This window comes from Euprymna scolopes, chromosome 6 (genome assembly GCF_053919585.1).
Source record: "Euprymna scolopes isolate OS-2025 chromosome 6, ASM5391958v1, whole genome shotgun sequence".
Taxonomy (NCBI): Eukaryota; Metazoa; Mollusca; class Cephalopoda; order Sepiida; family Sepiolidae; genus Euprymna; species Euprymna scolopes.
In genome coordinates, this window is record NC_136487.1 from 84,551,792 (window position 1) to 84,570,069 (window position 18,278).

The window sequence follows — 18,278 nt, forward strand, 5'->3', positions numbered from 1 at the left end:
TGTTTAAAGTCAACAAATCTTTTCTTAAACTTAGAGTCCGAATAATATGCATCAAGTTCGGGAGAAATTCTTGTTCAGACACCACCATGAGTCTCCTGTCCACCTTGCTTTCTCATTTGAGCATTAACCATGAAAATAGATGCTTTACAAATTTGACTTTGAATCTGCTAAGTGTTACTCTATCATCACATGTACATCGTTTTACATTTTATTCAATTCACGTGACACAGAAGTCAATATTTCTCTCTACCTCATAACTTCCCACTGTGTTATGTTTGAATTTAATTTTACTCTGCAAACACCGGGTATATTGACTTGTATTTTCATGTCTTTGAATTGCCAATCATTGCATCCTCATTGATATTCTGGAGCCAGATCATATTAATTTAACCTCATACCATATCATTACGTACTTTGAGGGTCCTCGGTCGCAGAAAGAGATACTCGATGTTTGAGCCTGACACAAAGTGGAGCCATGTGTTTTTTCTCAAACAGAAGTTTCATAGTTATTGAGTCACTTGTTAAAACATCCGGGTTAAACCAGCAAAGTCCATTTCTGATGATCACTCTAATCAAGGTTTCAAACTTGTGCAAGCAAGTAATCATCTGAAAAAGTTATGAAAAACATTCTGTATTCAACTGCCTTTTTTTTTTCCTTCTTCAACCCTCCCTTCAACGGCAGATATACTGAAGAATATCATGTTGATCGAAACCACTTCTTTATCTATTTCATAAAAACAAGACTTGCCAAATGAGAGATCTCTTAAAGTTTGTCACAAAGTTTTGCAATTATAGGGGCCTACCAAGAATTACTTGAGCATCGATTCGAGTTATTATGGACACAAGTTGTAAAGCAGTTTTCCATGCTTGAACTTTTGTGAAATAGTCATCCAAGATGAAGTTGTGTATTGTGTCAGAGTCTTTAGTGCCACCAGAATTTGAAGAGACACATTTTGAAAAACTTTGGAAGCTTTCTGCAAGTTTGAGTAGGATTTCAGTTGTATACAATTTGAGCTCATCGGAATTGGACTGTTTTCTTAATACATCTGTAAATTAAAAAATAAATAAATTTAATATCAAATGCAATAGTCATAGAAATTAAACAATATTTAGAGAAAAAAGTTTTGTTTTTTAAATCTGTTCATATTTCATAAATAGAACCCTGACCAGATTAAAAAAAAAAAAAAAAAAATATTGATCAGATTATCAATATTTAAGATGTCACTCCTATAAATAAATTCTAATCCTAACTAAATTTAAAAGGAAAAAAAAAAGGAAAAATTTTGACTTTGTGTTATTCAGACTATGGTTCTCATCTTGAGTGTTATTCTCGCGTTTCAGCCAATGTAACCTTCAATTTTCTCCAGGTGTATCTTGCCAAATTCAGGAATTCACAGTAGAATGCTCTTGTTCCGACAGCCATGACTGGGTAGAAGTCTTTGAGTAATTTGCATTGCAATTGTATTTTTAGTATCATTTGCACTGAGGATTTAACCTTCAACTTCCAGAAAGACGTAACTTAGAACTGAATTTATACCATAAAATAACTTGCGACTTTTTTTTTTAACCAAAAAAAAAACAAGTCCCACTGGTGCTGCATGTGAGATGACGCAAAAAAAAAAAAAAAAAAAAAAAAAGTGAAGAAATGATGAATGTGAGAAGTGTGAAGGGCCAATGGTGGCTTCACATTTTTGCCAAGTTTCAGAAAAATCTAATGGATAAGGCAAAAGGTATGGGGGCTTCCTAGTACTATACCTTAGCCAGAAAGATTCAATGTCATTTCCTACTCAAAAATGGCAAAGACTCTATCAGACTGTGTTGAGGACGTGTCTGTGACTGGCATGAATATAACCTACTCAGGCTGAAGTATGCGAAGGACTCGGCTATTGATTGAGGGCAAATGTACTCCTGAACTCATTTGGAGCTGACTCAACTCCACACTGCCAGGGTTGAATGCTGTTGCAGTTAAAACATAAACACAAATCATACTTTACTCATCTCATGAAAACATTTTATTAATGCATTTCTAATAAAAACTATACAAAATGTTGTTAGACAATAAAACAATGTATTTTTACATTTTTTAAAAAAATTTTTATAACTCTTGTTCACCCCAAACTAGGCATATTAACACTTGGATGTAAGCGGCTACTATTTTGAGAGCATGTCTACAGGAGACTATGTAAGGAGTTGAGCGAGGTGTCTGTTCACATTAGAATCAAACTTCTGCATGTTAGTACAGGCAGGAAAGCAGAAAACGGAGGGAATTACAAAGTATATACTACACTATACAACTGTACAAGTAGAAGAGTTTCTGGCATCTAGAGACTTCAACAGTAAAGGAGTTGAATTTTGCTGCTAGATGGGTATGTCAGGGGATATGTACATCGAGGAAGTATGTGCTATGAATTTGTAAGAATACATTCCATTCTAGTACTTGCACAGTGATGGGACAGGGGTTGGAGCTTGGTTGATAGTGCAAGACCTATTAGATTGGAGATTCTTTTTAGATCCTTTCTCGGAGGGAGAGACTAATGGTAGATGCACAAACCAAGATGTGGCAATAATACTCCATGCATGGGCAAATACCGGTTTTGTAGTGATACAGGATACTCTCAGGTGCGAGTAATCTAGCATAATAGAGGGAACCCAATTTCTTTGCAGCAACCTTGGTAATATCCTCAGTGTATTTGTTCTAATTTATGTTGCTTTAAATGTAATTAATCATATATATTATATTAATTTTCTGCAAGACTGTTACAAATCAGAGATGGTTGTGGCTAATCACAAAATAATCAGAAATCGAGATGAATTTCCCAACCTGAGGTTTACCAATTTCTTACCATGTGGGGTGGGGGTACATTACTACTAGAAATAAAAACCACCTTTAACCACTCTAATCTAAATTGTTATTTTACAACTGCATCTTCATTTATAGTCCCTACTTATTTGTCTCTCCATAAGAGCAGAACTAAGACACAAGGTTGGTTTTTAATGTGGCGGAAAAATTCAGCATAAAAATTGCTTCCGTTTAGAAGAATCACTCCTTCATCGATAGAGGATAGAAAAGATGAAGTGTAGTATCAGAAGAGATGCTACACTTTGCACCTAGCCCCCCAAAAAAAAACAAACAAGAAAAAATAACTCCAATCAGTTTCAATTGAAAAAGTCAAAATTAAGAGAAAGACACCAGTTTGTGAGGGGAAGGGGTGGAAGAAGACAGGAAATCATTTTTTGCTGAAGTAGAAATCATCTAATTCCTCCCATTGTTTCGAAACTTTAGCTTTTGCAGCAAAATTAATAACATTTTTAGTTTTCATAAATTGTCATAAAAGATAAAGTGAGAGAGAGGAGAAAAGAGAAAGAAAATATAACAAAAAAAATAAATAAATAATAAAGTCAGCCCATAGTAATTTGATAGGAAAAAAATGGATTCAATCAAATACCAATTTAACCAAAAATCCACTTTTTCTGTATTTAAAAATCAAGCAGAATTCTACTAGAAAGCAGAGAACTTGCATTTCATAATTAGTTGTGAGTTACCTTTCAGGCAAAAATACTCTCCAAATTGAGTGAAAATTTCTTTTTGAGAAGGAGATAATACCTTGAAACTTTAATCCCCCCCCAAACCTTTTTATCAAAATATGACACTATATTAAGTTAGTAAATAAAAATATTTAATTGAAAGTTATTAAATCCTTCAATAGTCATTTCATCATTTGACTCATGTGATTTCCTGTCAAATAATGTCTTCAATCCATTGCCTTAAAAAAAAAAAAAATAAAAAAATTTTTTTTTTAATCATCTTTTTACACATGCTATACACTATGCTTCAAGCAAATTACGTCTTTTTAATATTATGGTAATTGCATTGTTTTAATTCTATAATACTGGTCAATTATTTACTCCAACCTTCTTTCCTTTTTTAAAGTCATGTAAATTAAACATTCCACTTATTATGGTAAGTGTCTATACATAAGTAGTAGCGTTTGTGTGTCTGTGCATACAATACTACAGCTCACACCACTGGACTGAGCATGACTAAACCTGGCATGATGGTACATACTATTTTTCAAGGTCAAAGGTTAAGGTCATATTTGGTGCGGCTCTTCATAAACTTCCCCACCTAGGGATGGTTCACACCAAATTGAGGTATCTTTGATAAAAATGTTTGTGATACTAAACAAATGTTAACCATTGTGATTCTTTAAAAATTGTTTCAATTTTTATGTGCAACAATATAAGTATCAACGTTTATATAATCTATTTGCTTTAAAGTTCATAGTAAGATTTCAGTCACTTTAGGGGGTAGTTAAATTTTATACCCTTTAAGCAATAGTTACTCTTACAACATCCACTTACTGTAACGGTGCCCGTAAAACGGGTACCCAAGTGTATGGCAAAGTCCCGTGATAGTTTCTTATATTACATGTTAAAGATACTTATTAATTAGAATGTACTTAACACCAGTGTCATTAAAATTAGGACATTAATTACATCCGCAAAGGAGGTTATATTTTCGGTTGAATTTGCTTGTGCACAGCCTAGTGTTCACATTGCTTGATCAGTTGTCACTTAACTTGATCAAAATATCAGTCCATGTTTAACTTTGAACTGATTTAATTTTGAGCCATCTAGATCCCAAGTCGAGATTACAGTCACAGTGAGAGTCACACATTTGGTAATAAGTCTGATTCTGTTTATTGTAGAGACTCACTATTTGGCCCATATTGTAGCCAATGAAAAGTTTAGTCATAGTCTAAATTTTGACAATTTCAATTTTTTCGAAATTTAATGTTATTTGATAACAGGAACCACCATGTAAAATTTTAACTTGACCATGTAGTTATTGAGAAATAACTTAGGGGAAGGCCCATCTTTACATCGTCAAGTATACGTATGTAGTTCTCAATGTGATAGTTTTGGTTACACACAAAATCTTCATTACACTAAAATATATTTTAAATTGATTGTCGGTTATTACCTGCTTTGTTGATAAGATAATCTGCACATTTTTCTTCCGTTGTGCCTCGACCTGGCAGAACTTTACCATAACGTAAAGCACTGGACACTCTGTGAGAATTCAACCAGAATTCTTGTGCTAATAAATCAAGCCCAGTTTGTGTTGGATGATGAAGCACCAGGGTCTGAAAAAGAATTCATTAATCATCAACATATTCAAAATCTTGTCCAAGTCTCCATAATTTTATTGATAAAATTATGGGGAATGGCGAGGTGGGGGGGGGGAGTGGTGCCCTAAAAGTAATGCGATTAACTAGAAAAAAAAAACTCATAAAATAATCTGAAACCTGAAACCACATATTGCATACATTTTATTTTACTCATTAGGAGTTTTCTCATAGGTTGTTAGTGATTGCAATCTGCCCTACTGAAGAGCTGGCATTATCATACACAGCACAGCACTGATGAAAAAAGCTGAAATATCAAAGAAAAATCCTTGAGTGGAGAAACCAACTTTCATAATTAGATAATTCTGACCAATTACAGATAAACAGAAACAGAATAACACTGTATATAGGATGCAGATGTGTGATAGAGATCTCTGAAGGTCATATTTTACATCCTAAAGCACCAAATGTTACGGTAACAATATGAATTCTGATTGATTGCTCTGTTGTTTTCTGTCTATGCTGTGTTTAAAAAATCTACTGAACTTTGATTTTAATGCTATTTAGTTGGATATTTGGGTAAGTGGTTGATTCAGTTGGCAACCCTAAAATAAGAAAAATTCTCCATTAAATATTTATTGAAATACAATTGTTTAACAATAATTTTTCAAAACAAAAGTTTTGCATTTGTTGGAAAGAAAAGACAAGTCAGGGAATCTCACTGGTGCTATTTTTGGATTGAGGAACTTTAGTATTTTCTTTATGCTTCTGTTCTTTGGATGAGGTTGAATTTACTGTAATCAACTGATGTTACAACAGCAAGATATCAACTAGAAACCTGAAAGAATTGAAGAAACATAAAACTAAAGGAACTGAAACTACCAAAGTAGAGAAGAAGAAGAAGCAGATAACCCCTCTCTCCAAATATATGGTGGCACAGAAAATGGTTGTAAATGATTAGGGAGAATGAAAATACTAAGGAGGTGGCAGGCATCATCTAAATCTTCATTGAGAGGCATAGAGAGTACTTGAATTCAGGGAGGCTTATCGCTATGAACATGCATGAGTCTGTCCACTGCACAGGCTGTGATTAAACCACTTGTTGTGCCAGTTCAAAGTTATTGTTCAATTCAGTTAATGCTGCAACAAAGGAATTCTTCCTCCAAATAAAAACCACAACACCAGTTCAAAATAATTAACAGGGGCTTATATTTTTGGGAGGTGGCTACAAATGGTACTTGTCTTTTTGAACAACAGACTTTTGCCCAACCAAGCCCAACCCGATACCAACAGAAAATCTATTCCTAAGAGCCACTAAAAACCAACTAACTGTCTCAGCTGGAGAGCTGGCTCTAACTGCCTTCTCCTACACATATGTTGGAATATATATTACTTTTGACCCAACATCTTAGATTCTGTTTTTGTCATCACCATTTGACCACCCCAATGTCCACTAGAGATAACAACACAGTATCCACTCAAGAGGGCTTATTTGCAGATAATCTAGGACATTACTTTCTTCAAATAGGTTGCTCTATGAGCCCCCCCCCCCCGTTTAGTAAGGCATTTATTTATTTATCTATTTTTTTTTTACAGAGGAATCACCACTTATCAAGGCCCAGAGATCACTCGAGGATAAGGGTTAATGGGTATACATTAGTCAATGTGATTATAGTGTAGTAAACATAAGTAGTGGAAATTTTGTAAATTGGATTACTTAGGGGGCAGTTCATCAAGAACTTGTTTATGTTGGACTTGAAGACAATCAGATTGTAGTCAGCTGGAAAGCAGGCAATCGGAAGAGAGTTCCACAGGCGTGCAGTTCTAAGAAAGAAGCTTTCTTCATAGAATCTACATTTAACTTTAGGCACAGATAAAGGGTGTGGGAAATTATTGATAGTGATTTTGGCTAGACGAGTGTTTTTCGTGAAAGTTTGGTGAAGGTGAAGCTGAGCACTTGCCATGAAAATAACGATAAAGCAGAGACAGGCTCACAACGTCTCTTCTGTGGGAAAGAGGTTGCAGGGAAGTGAAAAGGGCATCCCCACTAAGCTACGAAGTCTATTTTGAACTCTATCAAGGCAGGATAAGCTACTTCTAGCAGCTCCTGCCCAGATGTGGCAACAGTACTCCATCTATTTTATTTCAAACAAACATTTCTTGGATGGCCTAACTCACAATCAGAGACATTTTCAGTTCCCTCTTTCTCCCTATTAAATATTACTCATTGGCAGCAAGTCTGCCAATCGCATACATGCCATGCTAAACATGCAACTACTTAGTGCATGTTTACATTGCTATTTAGTTTCAGAGAAAAACCAACAACTGTTATTCACAAGAAATTAATGATAAACGTTTGTTGTGAGAACGCAAAGGGATTTGCAATGATTACCGACAGAAACTGCTGGAAATTTGGGGAGACTTGTTTTTCCGACTCCAGAAAACACTGCTTTGTAAGTGGTCATATTATACAGCTTTTATTACTTACTCTGATAATTCTTAAAATCCAAGTATATTTTCTTTGTTAGATAATTGTTTACATTCTTGTCTAGAATTCCCCCTATATTAAAAGAACAAAAATAAAGAAAATTTGTAAGATGTATTTACCTGTCACAAAATGAAAATATCATATTCCAAAGATCATATGAATTGATCAAGTAGTTTTGTTTTTAAATAAGAAAATCAAATTTTATGAGTAACCGAGAAGCAATGGTACTTGCATTGGTATTTTGAAAATAATCTCAAAAACAAAGATCAACTTAATAGGGGCTTATATTTAATTCAAACTTGCAAGATTTTTTGCTGTAATGCCTACAAATCCCCATTAATCACTTAAAAAATGATTTTCTTTATAAAAATAAAATTACTTGATTACTTGATCAATTTACGTAATTTTGGAATATGACATTTTTATTTTATCACAGGTAATTACATCATACAGATTTTTCGTTACTTTTGTTTTTTTTTAATGTGGGGAGAGGATTCTGGACAAAAACCTTCTTTTTTTTTTAATACTATTCCTCCAGAGTTTATAGAATTAGGTTATTCAGAAGAATAAAAATGTCTTAAACAAAATTGAGTCTACCCAAAATTTTGAGACTCTAGACGTCCAAGCACTATATATATCTGGACATCCTGAACAAAGCAGAAGTTACTAATATTACAGCAAAGCGAAATATGAGGTGAAAAAAAAAAATGTTAACTCACCTGGACTTGGCATTGTGGTGCAGACAAGACAATATACAGATTTCTTGAGTGGTGATCTAGTGAAAGAACTTTGTCACTATTCAGATGTTCAAAAAACAATCCAGTTAAAATATTTTTCTGAAACCATAAGATTTAAAAAAAAAAGACATTGGATCAGCTTACATGAGAATATACAGCTTTAAGATTATTATTAAAAATGTAAATTTTGAAAAGCAAGGAAAAAAAATTAATTCCTGCAAATTTGTGCCATGTTTAGTAATGATTTTAATCTACAGGTGAAAAAAAATTGTGTCAGTTTAAAAAAAGATAGAAAAACGATGGACATTTCTCCTTACAGATGAAGAATCAGCTGAAAAAATTCTGATTTCTGACTCAAACTGAAACTTTTCTTAAAAAAACTTTTGTTCACCTGATATAAGGCAATATTGCCATTGAAGCTGAAGGGGTAGGGCCAGATTTATAAAGAGAGAGGAAGGATGGGGCAACCAGAGTTGGGAATTAGCCAGAGTTGGGAATTTGTTCCTATTACATTTGAATTTCTGAAAGTTGCTACAATCAGGGAAACAGAGAGCAGAGATGAATTTACAAAGGCTAGTGGTCCAAGGAATAATGCTATCAGAGTAGAAAGAAAATATTGCAGTAGGGATCTCTACCATAAGGATGAGAAGAGAGAGGATAGTAGCTAGTCAGGTGAGGTAGGGGTATTTTTGTTAAGGAGTAAGTTCATTGGAACATATGCCATGGAAGTACTTTTTTTTAATGAAAACCACTCCAGACAAAGTATGAAGCCACTTGATGTAAAGAGCTAAAACGAAAACAAAATCATACTACAAGGTCAAAAACTAGCCAACAATAAATGTGAGATGGATAGATTCCAACACAGAAAACCGCAATTATTCCCCTTTTGTCAGGAACATCACTCATGAATTGAAGACTAAAGGATGAAATAAAGGAAGCAATAGTTACGAGGCTGTTAAAAATAAAAATAAAATCCACTTTCTACTCTCTGTGGCAATGCGACAGGTACTGGAGTTTGGTAAATAGTGAAAAACATATTAGGTTATAAATTGCCTAATCAAGAGGAAAACATTAGCACTTGGTGTACCAGACCAGATGTAGCAACACTTCCCATTTCTGGTTGAATTGTTGGTCCAGTTCATCAAGAGGTGACAAATATTTAAAAAAGAAAAAAAAAAAAATTTGTAAGCGATAATAGTGGAGGATTAAATACAGGTTTCAGTATAAAATTCCCTGACAGTCATGTGGAAAAAAGACAAAGAGGTAGAGCAGATGATATATTATAGAGACATAAACTAGTTACTTAGAGCCAATCATTTTTTTATGACAGCAAATCATTTCTTGCTTTGCATCTGATTAGATGAGTTATTGGCTCAGAGATGACATGTCAATTTTTGGCAGCCATTTTTTGTTTTCTGTTAGGATGTCACATAATTTTGAAGCTTGCTGTGAGGTCACAGACTGATATTTGATCGTTATCATTAGAGTAGTTTGCGTGAAGAGGTTTGATGTTGCAAGAGGCAAAACCCTTAATTGTCACAGGTTCACATCACTGATAATATGAACATATTTTTTTTAGGTAACTTTTAATACAATTTGTAATAATTTAACAAAGAATAAGTTATGGTGAAATTTACAATAATTGTCTTAAAAGACATTAAATTAATAAATCACTTTTACTTTATTATGTGAGAAAGATTAATTTTTTAAAATTATTGGTTAAAAAATATTGAATTAAATGTGTTTCTAAGTTTTATTTAATGCCAACATTTTTCATTTTCTGCATCATTTAATACTGAAACAATATCTATTGTAAATGATTGATTATATATGACTAGACTTTTTAAGCCATTAAAAGCAAACAAAAGTTATGACCCATTGACTTAAAATGAGTGCTTGATACCAAATTAATGGCTGAATATGGTTAAATTTCTGTTCATTTTTGCATTAAATACTAATCCCTAACTATGCATCGAACAGATACCATAATACTTTATCCACTTCACTATATCATAAAATTTTAGCCAGATCTGCCTAGTAATTTTCCAAGAAAAGTGATATGGGCAGACAAACTGAAAGAAACATAATATTAATACAGATTAAGAAGAAAAACAAACAATAAAAATAAAGGTGTTTCAAAGATTGTTTAAAAGATTCATTAGGCTATGACTCCACAAGCAAGAAGTCGAGTGACAAAGCTAATAAAATCTTCATTTATTTTCCTGAACCACAAAATAGATGTTCTCTCCTCTATGAGGGATGGTTGATGGAAATATCCCAACATATTATTTAACATCAAAGTATACAAGTATATTGTAAAAAAAAACTGAAATAAAAATCCAAAAGGATTGTTAAACCCTTCTTTTTTTCGTTATTATTAATAAGTAGACTTTTTAGCCTGTTAAAAACAGGTAAAAGTTATCACCCGTTGACTTAGAATGAGTGCTTTATGCAAAATTGATAGTTCAATATATTTAAATTTGTGCTCATTTTGCATTAAATATTAATCTCTATTAATTCCTTCCTGCAAGTCAAATAGATATAATAGTTTGCCGTAACTTTTAACAAAAATCCATACAAAATTTCAGGCAGATCGGCTCAGTAGTTTTTGAGAAAAAGTGGAGCACATAAACAGACTAAAAGAAATATAATATAAATTAGCTGAACACAAGTCATTACTTTATCGATAGCCATATACAATGGTATTAGCACATAAAGAAACAAGAGAAATACAATAAGATTTTAACTCAGTATACTAAATTTCATAGTCCGTGACATTTTTTGTTCAGTGGTAATTTAATTTGCAAGAATAAAGTATAAATTGAGATAATGAAACACAGGGTAGAACATTAAATGTTGGGCAGAAATCACCAACCATAGCAATTTTAAATAAAATTAAATAGGAATGAACCAAAAGATAAAAGAAGTTTATTAGGTCAAAATAAAGTTCAGGAAACTGCTGACATTTTGCTACTTTTCATTTGCTGCTAAAATTCACTTTTTTTTTCTTTTAGGAACAAAAAAATGTATCAAATGTTTAATTATCATCTGAGATTAGAGTTTTTGGGTTACTAGATGTAGAACAGTTGAAATAGCAGGCTTAGTTCACAGATGGAAGCCAAAGAAAACATTGGAGAATGTGACAAGGATCAACTTGAGAGAAAGAGCTAAATAAAGATCTGGTCAGAATTCGGTCAGTTTGTTAGTTTTTAAAAGCTGTTTAACACATACCAGACTTCAAACTGGATATTATTATTATTATTGTTATTATTATTATTACATGTATATAGGGAGGAAGGCAAATACTATTGTAGATAGATATATAGATATTTACTTACCTGTGTAGCATCTGTAACATAAACAACAGGTTCAATTCTAACATTTTCATTCAAAGTGGCCAGTGCTTCAATTGCACTTTGTTCTGTATTCTCAAAGACCAAAATTCCATTACAACCCAAAATTTCCTGTAAGTCTTTGTCTACTTTACCACTGGCAACAAGTAAGGTTACCTTCAACTATATATATAAAAAACATTTAAACATTTATTAAAACAATATTTTATTAAGACACTAAAACAAATTTAAAAGAGCATAATTTTTCAATTGAAGTTGTCATTTGCTTGAAACTACGTCTGCATGCAACTATTAGAAAGTAGAAAACCATGATTGGTTTGTAACACTGGGATAGGTGTCAGTCGATAACCATCAGTCAGCCTTATACGAAATATCTCAAGATGCCAACCCATGCACAGAGGGGTAAAGCTTACACTTACATTTAGCAAGATCAATTGTTATAAGTGACGTTTCTGCTGAATCAAAATCTCTGTGATATATAAACTTTTCAAAATACCTCTATAGGTTGTTGGGATGATTAAGTTATGTTTTTTTTTTTGTATCACAGATTTTTGAAGTGGAACTAAATCAGTAGCAAACAAGGAGTCAACATGGAGGTATTAAAAGGTGTGAGGCTCTTATCACAATCTTATATGTATATATTTTAAAACAAAAATAGATGTCATTTTAGCATGCAACCATTTATTCGAGTTCAGTAGCTCAGACTCTGTCAAACAAAACATAACAAAGGGACCAGTCATTAGATTAAGACAGTGTTTTCTTGGACAAAAGCAGAGAGGAAATTTCCAGTTGCATCAATATCAAAGTTTTGTGGATCTTTAGTAGACACACCGTAGGCATAGAACAATGCATATGATCCTTCCACATGGACTATGTTTAGTGCTTTCACACAAAACTCATCATTGTCACTGTTTCCAACACCAACTTTTCTCTGAGCGTTAGTGCACATTCATTGAATGAGACGTATAATCCACTCATCCCCTCCAAGCTTCCTTGTTATCAACTAAATAACTTAGCAAAGTATACAGTCAAAGGCTTTTTGTTTTTTTAAGATCTACAAAAGTCATGTAAAGAGATTTATTGACTGCCAGGTGTTTCTCATGCACAACATAGATGGTATCAGTTGTACCTCTGCTTGATATGTCAAACTGAGAATCATCAATCGGCACCAAATAGACAAACTTTCCTCTTCAAAATTTTCATAATCTGTTCCACTATAATTACCCAGATCAAAAGCATCCTTTTTACCATTGTATAGATTGACAACAAAAGTTTTCCTAGTTAATGGGGACTTATTCATCATGGATTATCGCAGCAACCAGATCTTAAATCATGGAGATGCTGCTATGACCTGATTTGGTTACTGTGTTCATCCAGGAAGAGAATTTCATTTATAATAATATTCCTGGGACAAAAGTGTAGCATAACTTCCATCCTTCTCTTCCGCTTGCTCTAATTTTCTCATCCAACCACCTTTCTTTTTCGCCCAGTCCATTCCTCTCTCTGGACACACTCACAAACTCAAGTCGAGTCTTTGTGAAAAAAAAATTAGTTACTTCCCTTTACATAATCACATTAGAAGATGCATGCACATCTTGATAACATTAAATTATATAGATAGCTATTTAACCTTCAAATAATTAATCTTTTTTTTTTTTTTTAATTTTAGATATAATACATCTGTGGTTATGCCGGTTAAAAAATACCAACTTGTTGGGTGTTTGTTGTGTATTTTCCAAATTTTAGCTGGATAAACAGACATTTGACTTTTATATAATAGATTTATATATTTTTTTTAATTCTTCTTTAGAATATTTATATATATTTAAAATATAAAAGTTTCTTCATAAAATATAATAATTAAAATTAAAAAATATACCTGTTTCAGTATCCATTGAACTTGAGTGATCCACTTGTGCCTTGCTGACATGTTTCCAGAAATAAGATATTCCTCTTTTGTACATGTTTTTTCAACTTTGGCTAATTTTTGGTAGCCAACATGATGAGTATCGTGATACACTGAGGTCTTCACAAGCTGAAATAGAAAGAAAATTATTGAAGAACTTTTGAGATACGGATTGATAATTTGTATTATTTAGAATATTCAGACTACTATTCAAATCTTGGTTGTGATTTTCACAACCTTTCAGCTGATGTAACCTTCAACTTTCTTTGGGTGCATCTTTTTAAACTTAGGATCTTTATGTTGAACTCGGGAATCTATATATAGATTTTCAAACCAAACACTGTTTAATCCACAGGCTAGATTCTTCTCATTTCATCATTTGAAGAGTTGGGAAAATAACAACTTGGACTGCGAATAAAAGCAGTGTTTGTGCCTTCAGAGAGAAACAAATTAGATGTGCTAACACAAATAAACAAGGGCTAGTTGTGAAAGACAAGTTTCTAGTTTGCAATCTAGGAACTGGTTGAACCAGAAGAGTTGCATAGCATAAACAACACGGAAGTGGATAGAACATTTGGTGCAAAATGTTGATCTGCTTATACAACAGGAGGAAATTTAGAAGGTGATCAAGAATTTTGTTTGATGTCAATCAATCAATCAATCCTACTCCGAATATACATAATCCTAGAGAAATTGGGACTGTGAAAAATTGAACAAGATTAATTATCGATATAACACACTATTGTCAATGATTGACTGTGGACCTGGGAAACTGGCAATATGGATGGAGTTGCATCGTTGGCAGCTGCAGAAGAATTGGAGAAGGTGATGCTTGAACAAAGTCTAATAATGAAGGTGATAATAAACAATGACATCATTTTTCACCCAGAACTTCTCCAAAAGGCAAAAAAATGGAATAGTGGGGAGATATAATCAGACAGTGAAGGCAAGAGCTAAGAGAGGAGGGGTATTATCTGAAGAGGTCACATTCCAGTACAACATAATATCCAAGGTCAGACAGAGAGAGAGGGTACAGTGTTGCATTTATCAATTTCTAATTATGAATGGAGGCACCCAAGAATCAGCCAGAATCTAACAAGTAGAAGAGTGAAGCCACCAAATGCACAACATAATGAAAAAGAGGAGTAATTACTGGAGTGCAATCCCCTGACAACTTGAGTGTCAATCGGATGCCATGGTATATTTTAAATTTTAAGTTCATTATAAATGATGAAGATGTAAGCTCTGAATCAGAGGGCAATAGAAGTGAAAGCGATGGCAAGAATGCAGAGAAAACGTAATGTGCCAATCTAGACACAAGACTATGTGATGTGAAATTATTTTTGATGTTCATGGGAGCATGTGATTTAAAATTTGAAAAGGATGATTAAATGTTACCCACTGTAACAATAAAAAAGACAGTGAAGGATTACTAGCTTCAAAGCATGTGAACCATTTCCCACGTTGGGTACTCAAGCTTCAGTGGAAAAAGAACTTGTGTTGCAGTTAGATTTTTTAGGTGACATTAATTTGCAAAAGCAACTACTTTAAGAAGGACAAATTGAGAAAGACAAGGAGATGAATTTTTAGCAGATAAACTGAGATTTATTAGTGTTCATTGCGACATTGCTGCAGAGGAGTTTTTGTTAATTTTCTTACAGGATTACAGAATTAATTTTACCAGTTGTGGGATCAGTATTCTTCTTGTTAAATTTAAAAAAAAAACAAAAAAAAACAATTGACCTGAATTTATTATTCATAAATTTAGATATGTGGATTAACAGACATACTGATAGCAAAGTTAAAAATGTATAAATTGTGTTGCTGAAGATACTTCAAAACTAAAATTGCACAAAAATCATTTCTTAAATGAATACAGATGTAAAATTCTTTGTTTGATAAACTTTGTTTTGGACCAAAACTTTGACATAGTTTCAGATGAATGAACATTTTTAACAAAAACAAACAAGAGTTGTCTACCTTACAACTAACATTTTTTTTTTCTGTAAAAGTTGTGCAAACAAATAAAAAAAAATGATTTCAGTGTATTCACAACAAAAAAATATCTTGTTTCATTTCTGTAAATAGTGATCAATAATTTTTTATGATATCAGAAGATAGCACATATTATAATAGCAACAACAATAATAATAATAATAATAATAATAACCAAAAAAGATTAATCAAAAACTGAATTTCTTACTAAAACATTATGAGGAATCTTTTGCAATTTGGTAAAATCCCAAAAATGAAACTTTTTCTCTTCCACAGACAGTACAACACCAGGTGTAAAACGAGAACGTTCCATACACGGGCCTTGGATACAACATAGGTGTAGCATGTTCATATTTAATCTGAAAAACAAAATGACTGTATTTGGACATAAATGGAAAAAATATTTAGAAAATTTTTAATTTGCATATTTGATTCATCAATAATAGCAGAAGATGAGCATAGGATTAGAGTTATGTCAAAGTGAGGAGAGGATTATTATGATCATTTAAAGATCAGCAGCCATCATGCATTCAGCGCCACTTTGAATCGTTGAGGTATCTGCAGGCTGACCAGGGCTTTTGGGAATTTGCAATCAAAACCAAAAAAAAGGATTCTTCTAACTATTAATTAATATATTGATATCTTCTCCAGCACAGCTTCTATGCATTTCCACGAAACCCTCTCTGCAGAACCTGTGTGAAGAAGGAGTCATGCAGCACATTGTAGTTGTCACACCTCATTAAAGTTGGACTTGAGGTCGGCACACAACCACTTATACTCCAACGAGTGGCAGGCCCTCCAGTCATTATTTGTAGGACTTTGCACAGACACAATGAACCATCTGAATCTCCAGAGAGGTAACGGTGGCTAAATAATTAATGATGTAGAAACAAACTTTACACCCTCCACATTGCCAAATTCGTGTCAAGTTCATTCGACAGAAACACTTTCACTTAAAGATGACATCATTCACATCACCAGCCTCTTAACTCACTCTAAGTGATGGATATCCTGAAGGAGATGGGGGATAAAACGTTGACGCCATATTCCATAATAAGTTACACCAGAGTCACATACAGTGGGAGGAAGATGTCACCTATCACAGTAGCAGGAGTGGTAGATGAGAAAGAACACATCATATGTCCGATTTGCCACCTGAAAAAATTAGATAGTAGGAATAAAAGAGGAATCAGCCATAATGCTGAAGTCCTTGCATCATTTTGTCAAGAATCATTCGGCCAGGCTCAAAATCAAGTGGCATGTTGGGTGAAGAACCGATTGGAGGATGGTTGCATTCATTGACATTGAGAAACAAAACCCATAGGCTTAACCATCTTCAGACTAGACAGAGACATCAACAAAGATCTTCAAAATCACTGCTGAGAATAGTGATTTCGACATTGTTGGCAAAAAGAACTTTCTGGAAAATACTTTCCAGTACCCTAAATTACCAACATATTAGATCAACACTTACAATATGTAACTGCTCATGCAGAGGTACATAATTATTTTTATTATCTGAATTACTAACTTCTACACTCATTCAATTCTTAAAAAGCTTTAGATACAAAAACATATACTCTTTATCTTACATGCACCTGTTTTTCTATATTTTTTTGGAGCTATAAATCCACACATCTGTGATTTAGTCAAAGAAGAGTGGTTGAACGTGCATTCATTAGCTGAGATGGTTAGATATCTGATACCAATAATCACAATCAGAAATGACTTGATGTCCAGGTTTTGAATTTCGTGGTTGATGCACTCACAATGATGCATCATGCAATGACAAAACAGCTTATTATTATTATTATTATTATTAATATATTACTGCCCGGCATGGCTCAGTCGCAAAATATGCTTAAATATTATATTTTAATTTACGCAGATTTCTTATTATAAAGCAGATTCTTTATTATTTAATTCGAATTCATTGAAATGAGTATTATTTATTAATTCTTTATTTATTGCAGACTATTATCCTCATCTTTTCTTAGTTGTTTCACGATGTTCTGGCCAACTATTCTTCTGGCCTTCGTCAGGTGGTAACCGCGACGGATAGGAACTCTGAATCTACTGACTGCATTCATTGCAATTACTGCCTTCTGTAGTTGTTGTCTCACCACGTTTTGGCCAAGTGGTTTGTTGGTGCATGAAAATAGGATTAGATGGAAAATTTTCACATAAGATTAAATTTACATAAGAAATTGAAACATTCCATTAGAAGTAAGAGCAGAACAAGAGATACATGTACAGGAAGTTATGTCATGAGTGGAAGTCCAAAATGACATGTAGAAAGAAAAGTGTTTCTCTTTAACATATAAACTGATTGTGCTGAATCATAGGTTTTCTGAAGCTCTGGTTTTGATAAGCCTCGTACCTCCTGGAGGCAATGTAACCTTACAGTGCTGTAACTGAATGAAGGAATAAAACGTCAAGGGACATGAACTATTGTACAACACTGTTGTTGTAGTTGGATTCTTTTTTTTTTGTGCTTATAATTCCAGATGGGAGAGAAAGATGCAAGTTTAAATTGTCACATTAACATCCTCTGCCAATTTACTCTGCTACTTCAACTGTCCAACAACCTAAGAAATATGACAAGTTGATTCTGCAGACAAAATGAATGCACTGAGGATTAAAGAACATTATGTTACAATTTTTTTTTTT

General features: G+C 33.2%; 1 protein-coding gene across 1 annotated transcript in view; it reads right to left on the minus strand.

Annotated features, from left to right (window-relative positions):
- Positions 1-644: 644 nt before the first annotated feature.
- LOC145277749 (uncharacterized) overlaps positions 645-18,278 on the minus strand; it is a 42,256-nt gene continuing 24,622 nt past the window's right edge. The window contains exons 6-11 of the mRNA XM_080129466.1: positions 15,817-15,967; positions 13,587-13,742; positions 11,693-11,869; positions 8,337-8,453; positions 4,985-5,147; positions 645-1,046 (exon numbers count right to left, since the gene is read on the minus strand). Coding sequence (XP_079985592.1) covers positions 790-1,046; positions 4,985-5,147; positions 8,337-8,453; positions 11,693-11,869; positions 13,587-13,742; positions 15,817-15,967 — 1,021 coding nt within the window. The 3' untranslated portion in view covers positions 645-789. The remainder of the gene's footprint in view (positions 1,047-4,984; positions 5,148-8,336; positions 8,454-11,692; positions 11,870-13,586; positions 13,743-15,816; positions 15,968-18,278) is intronic.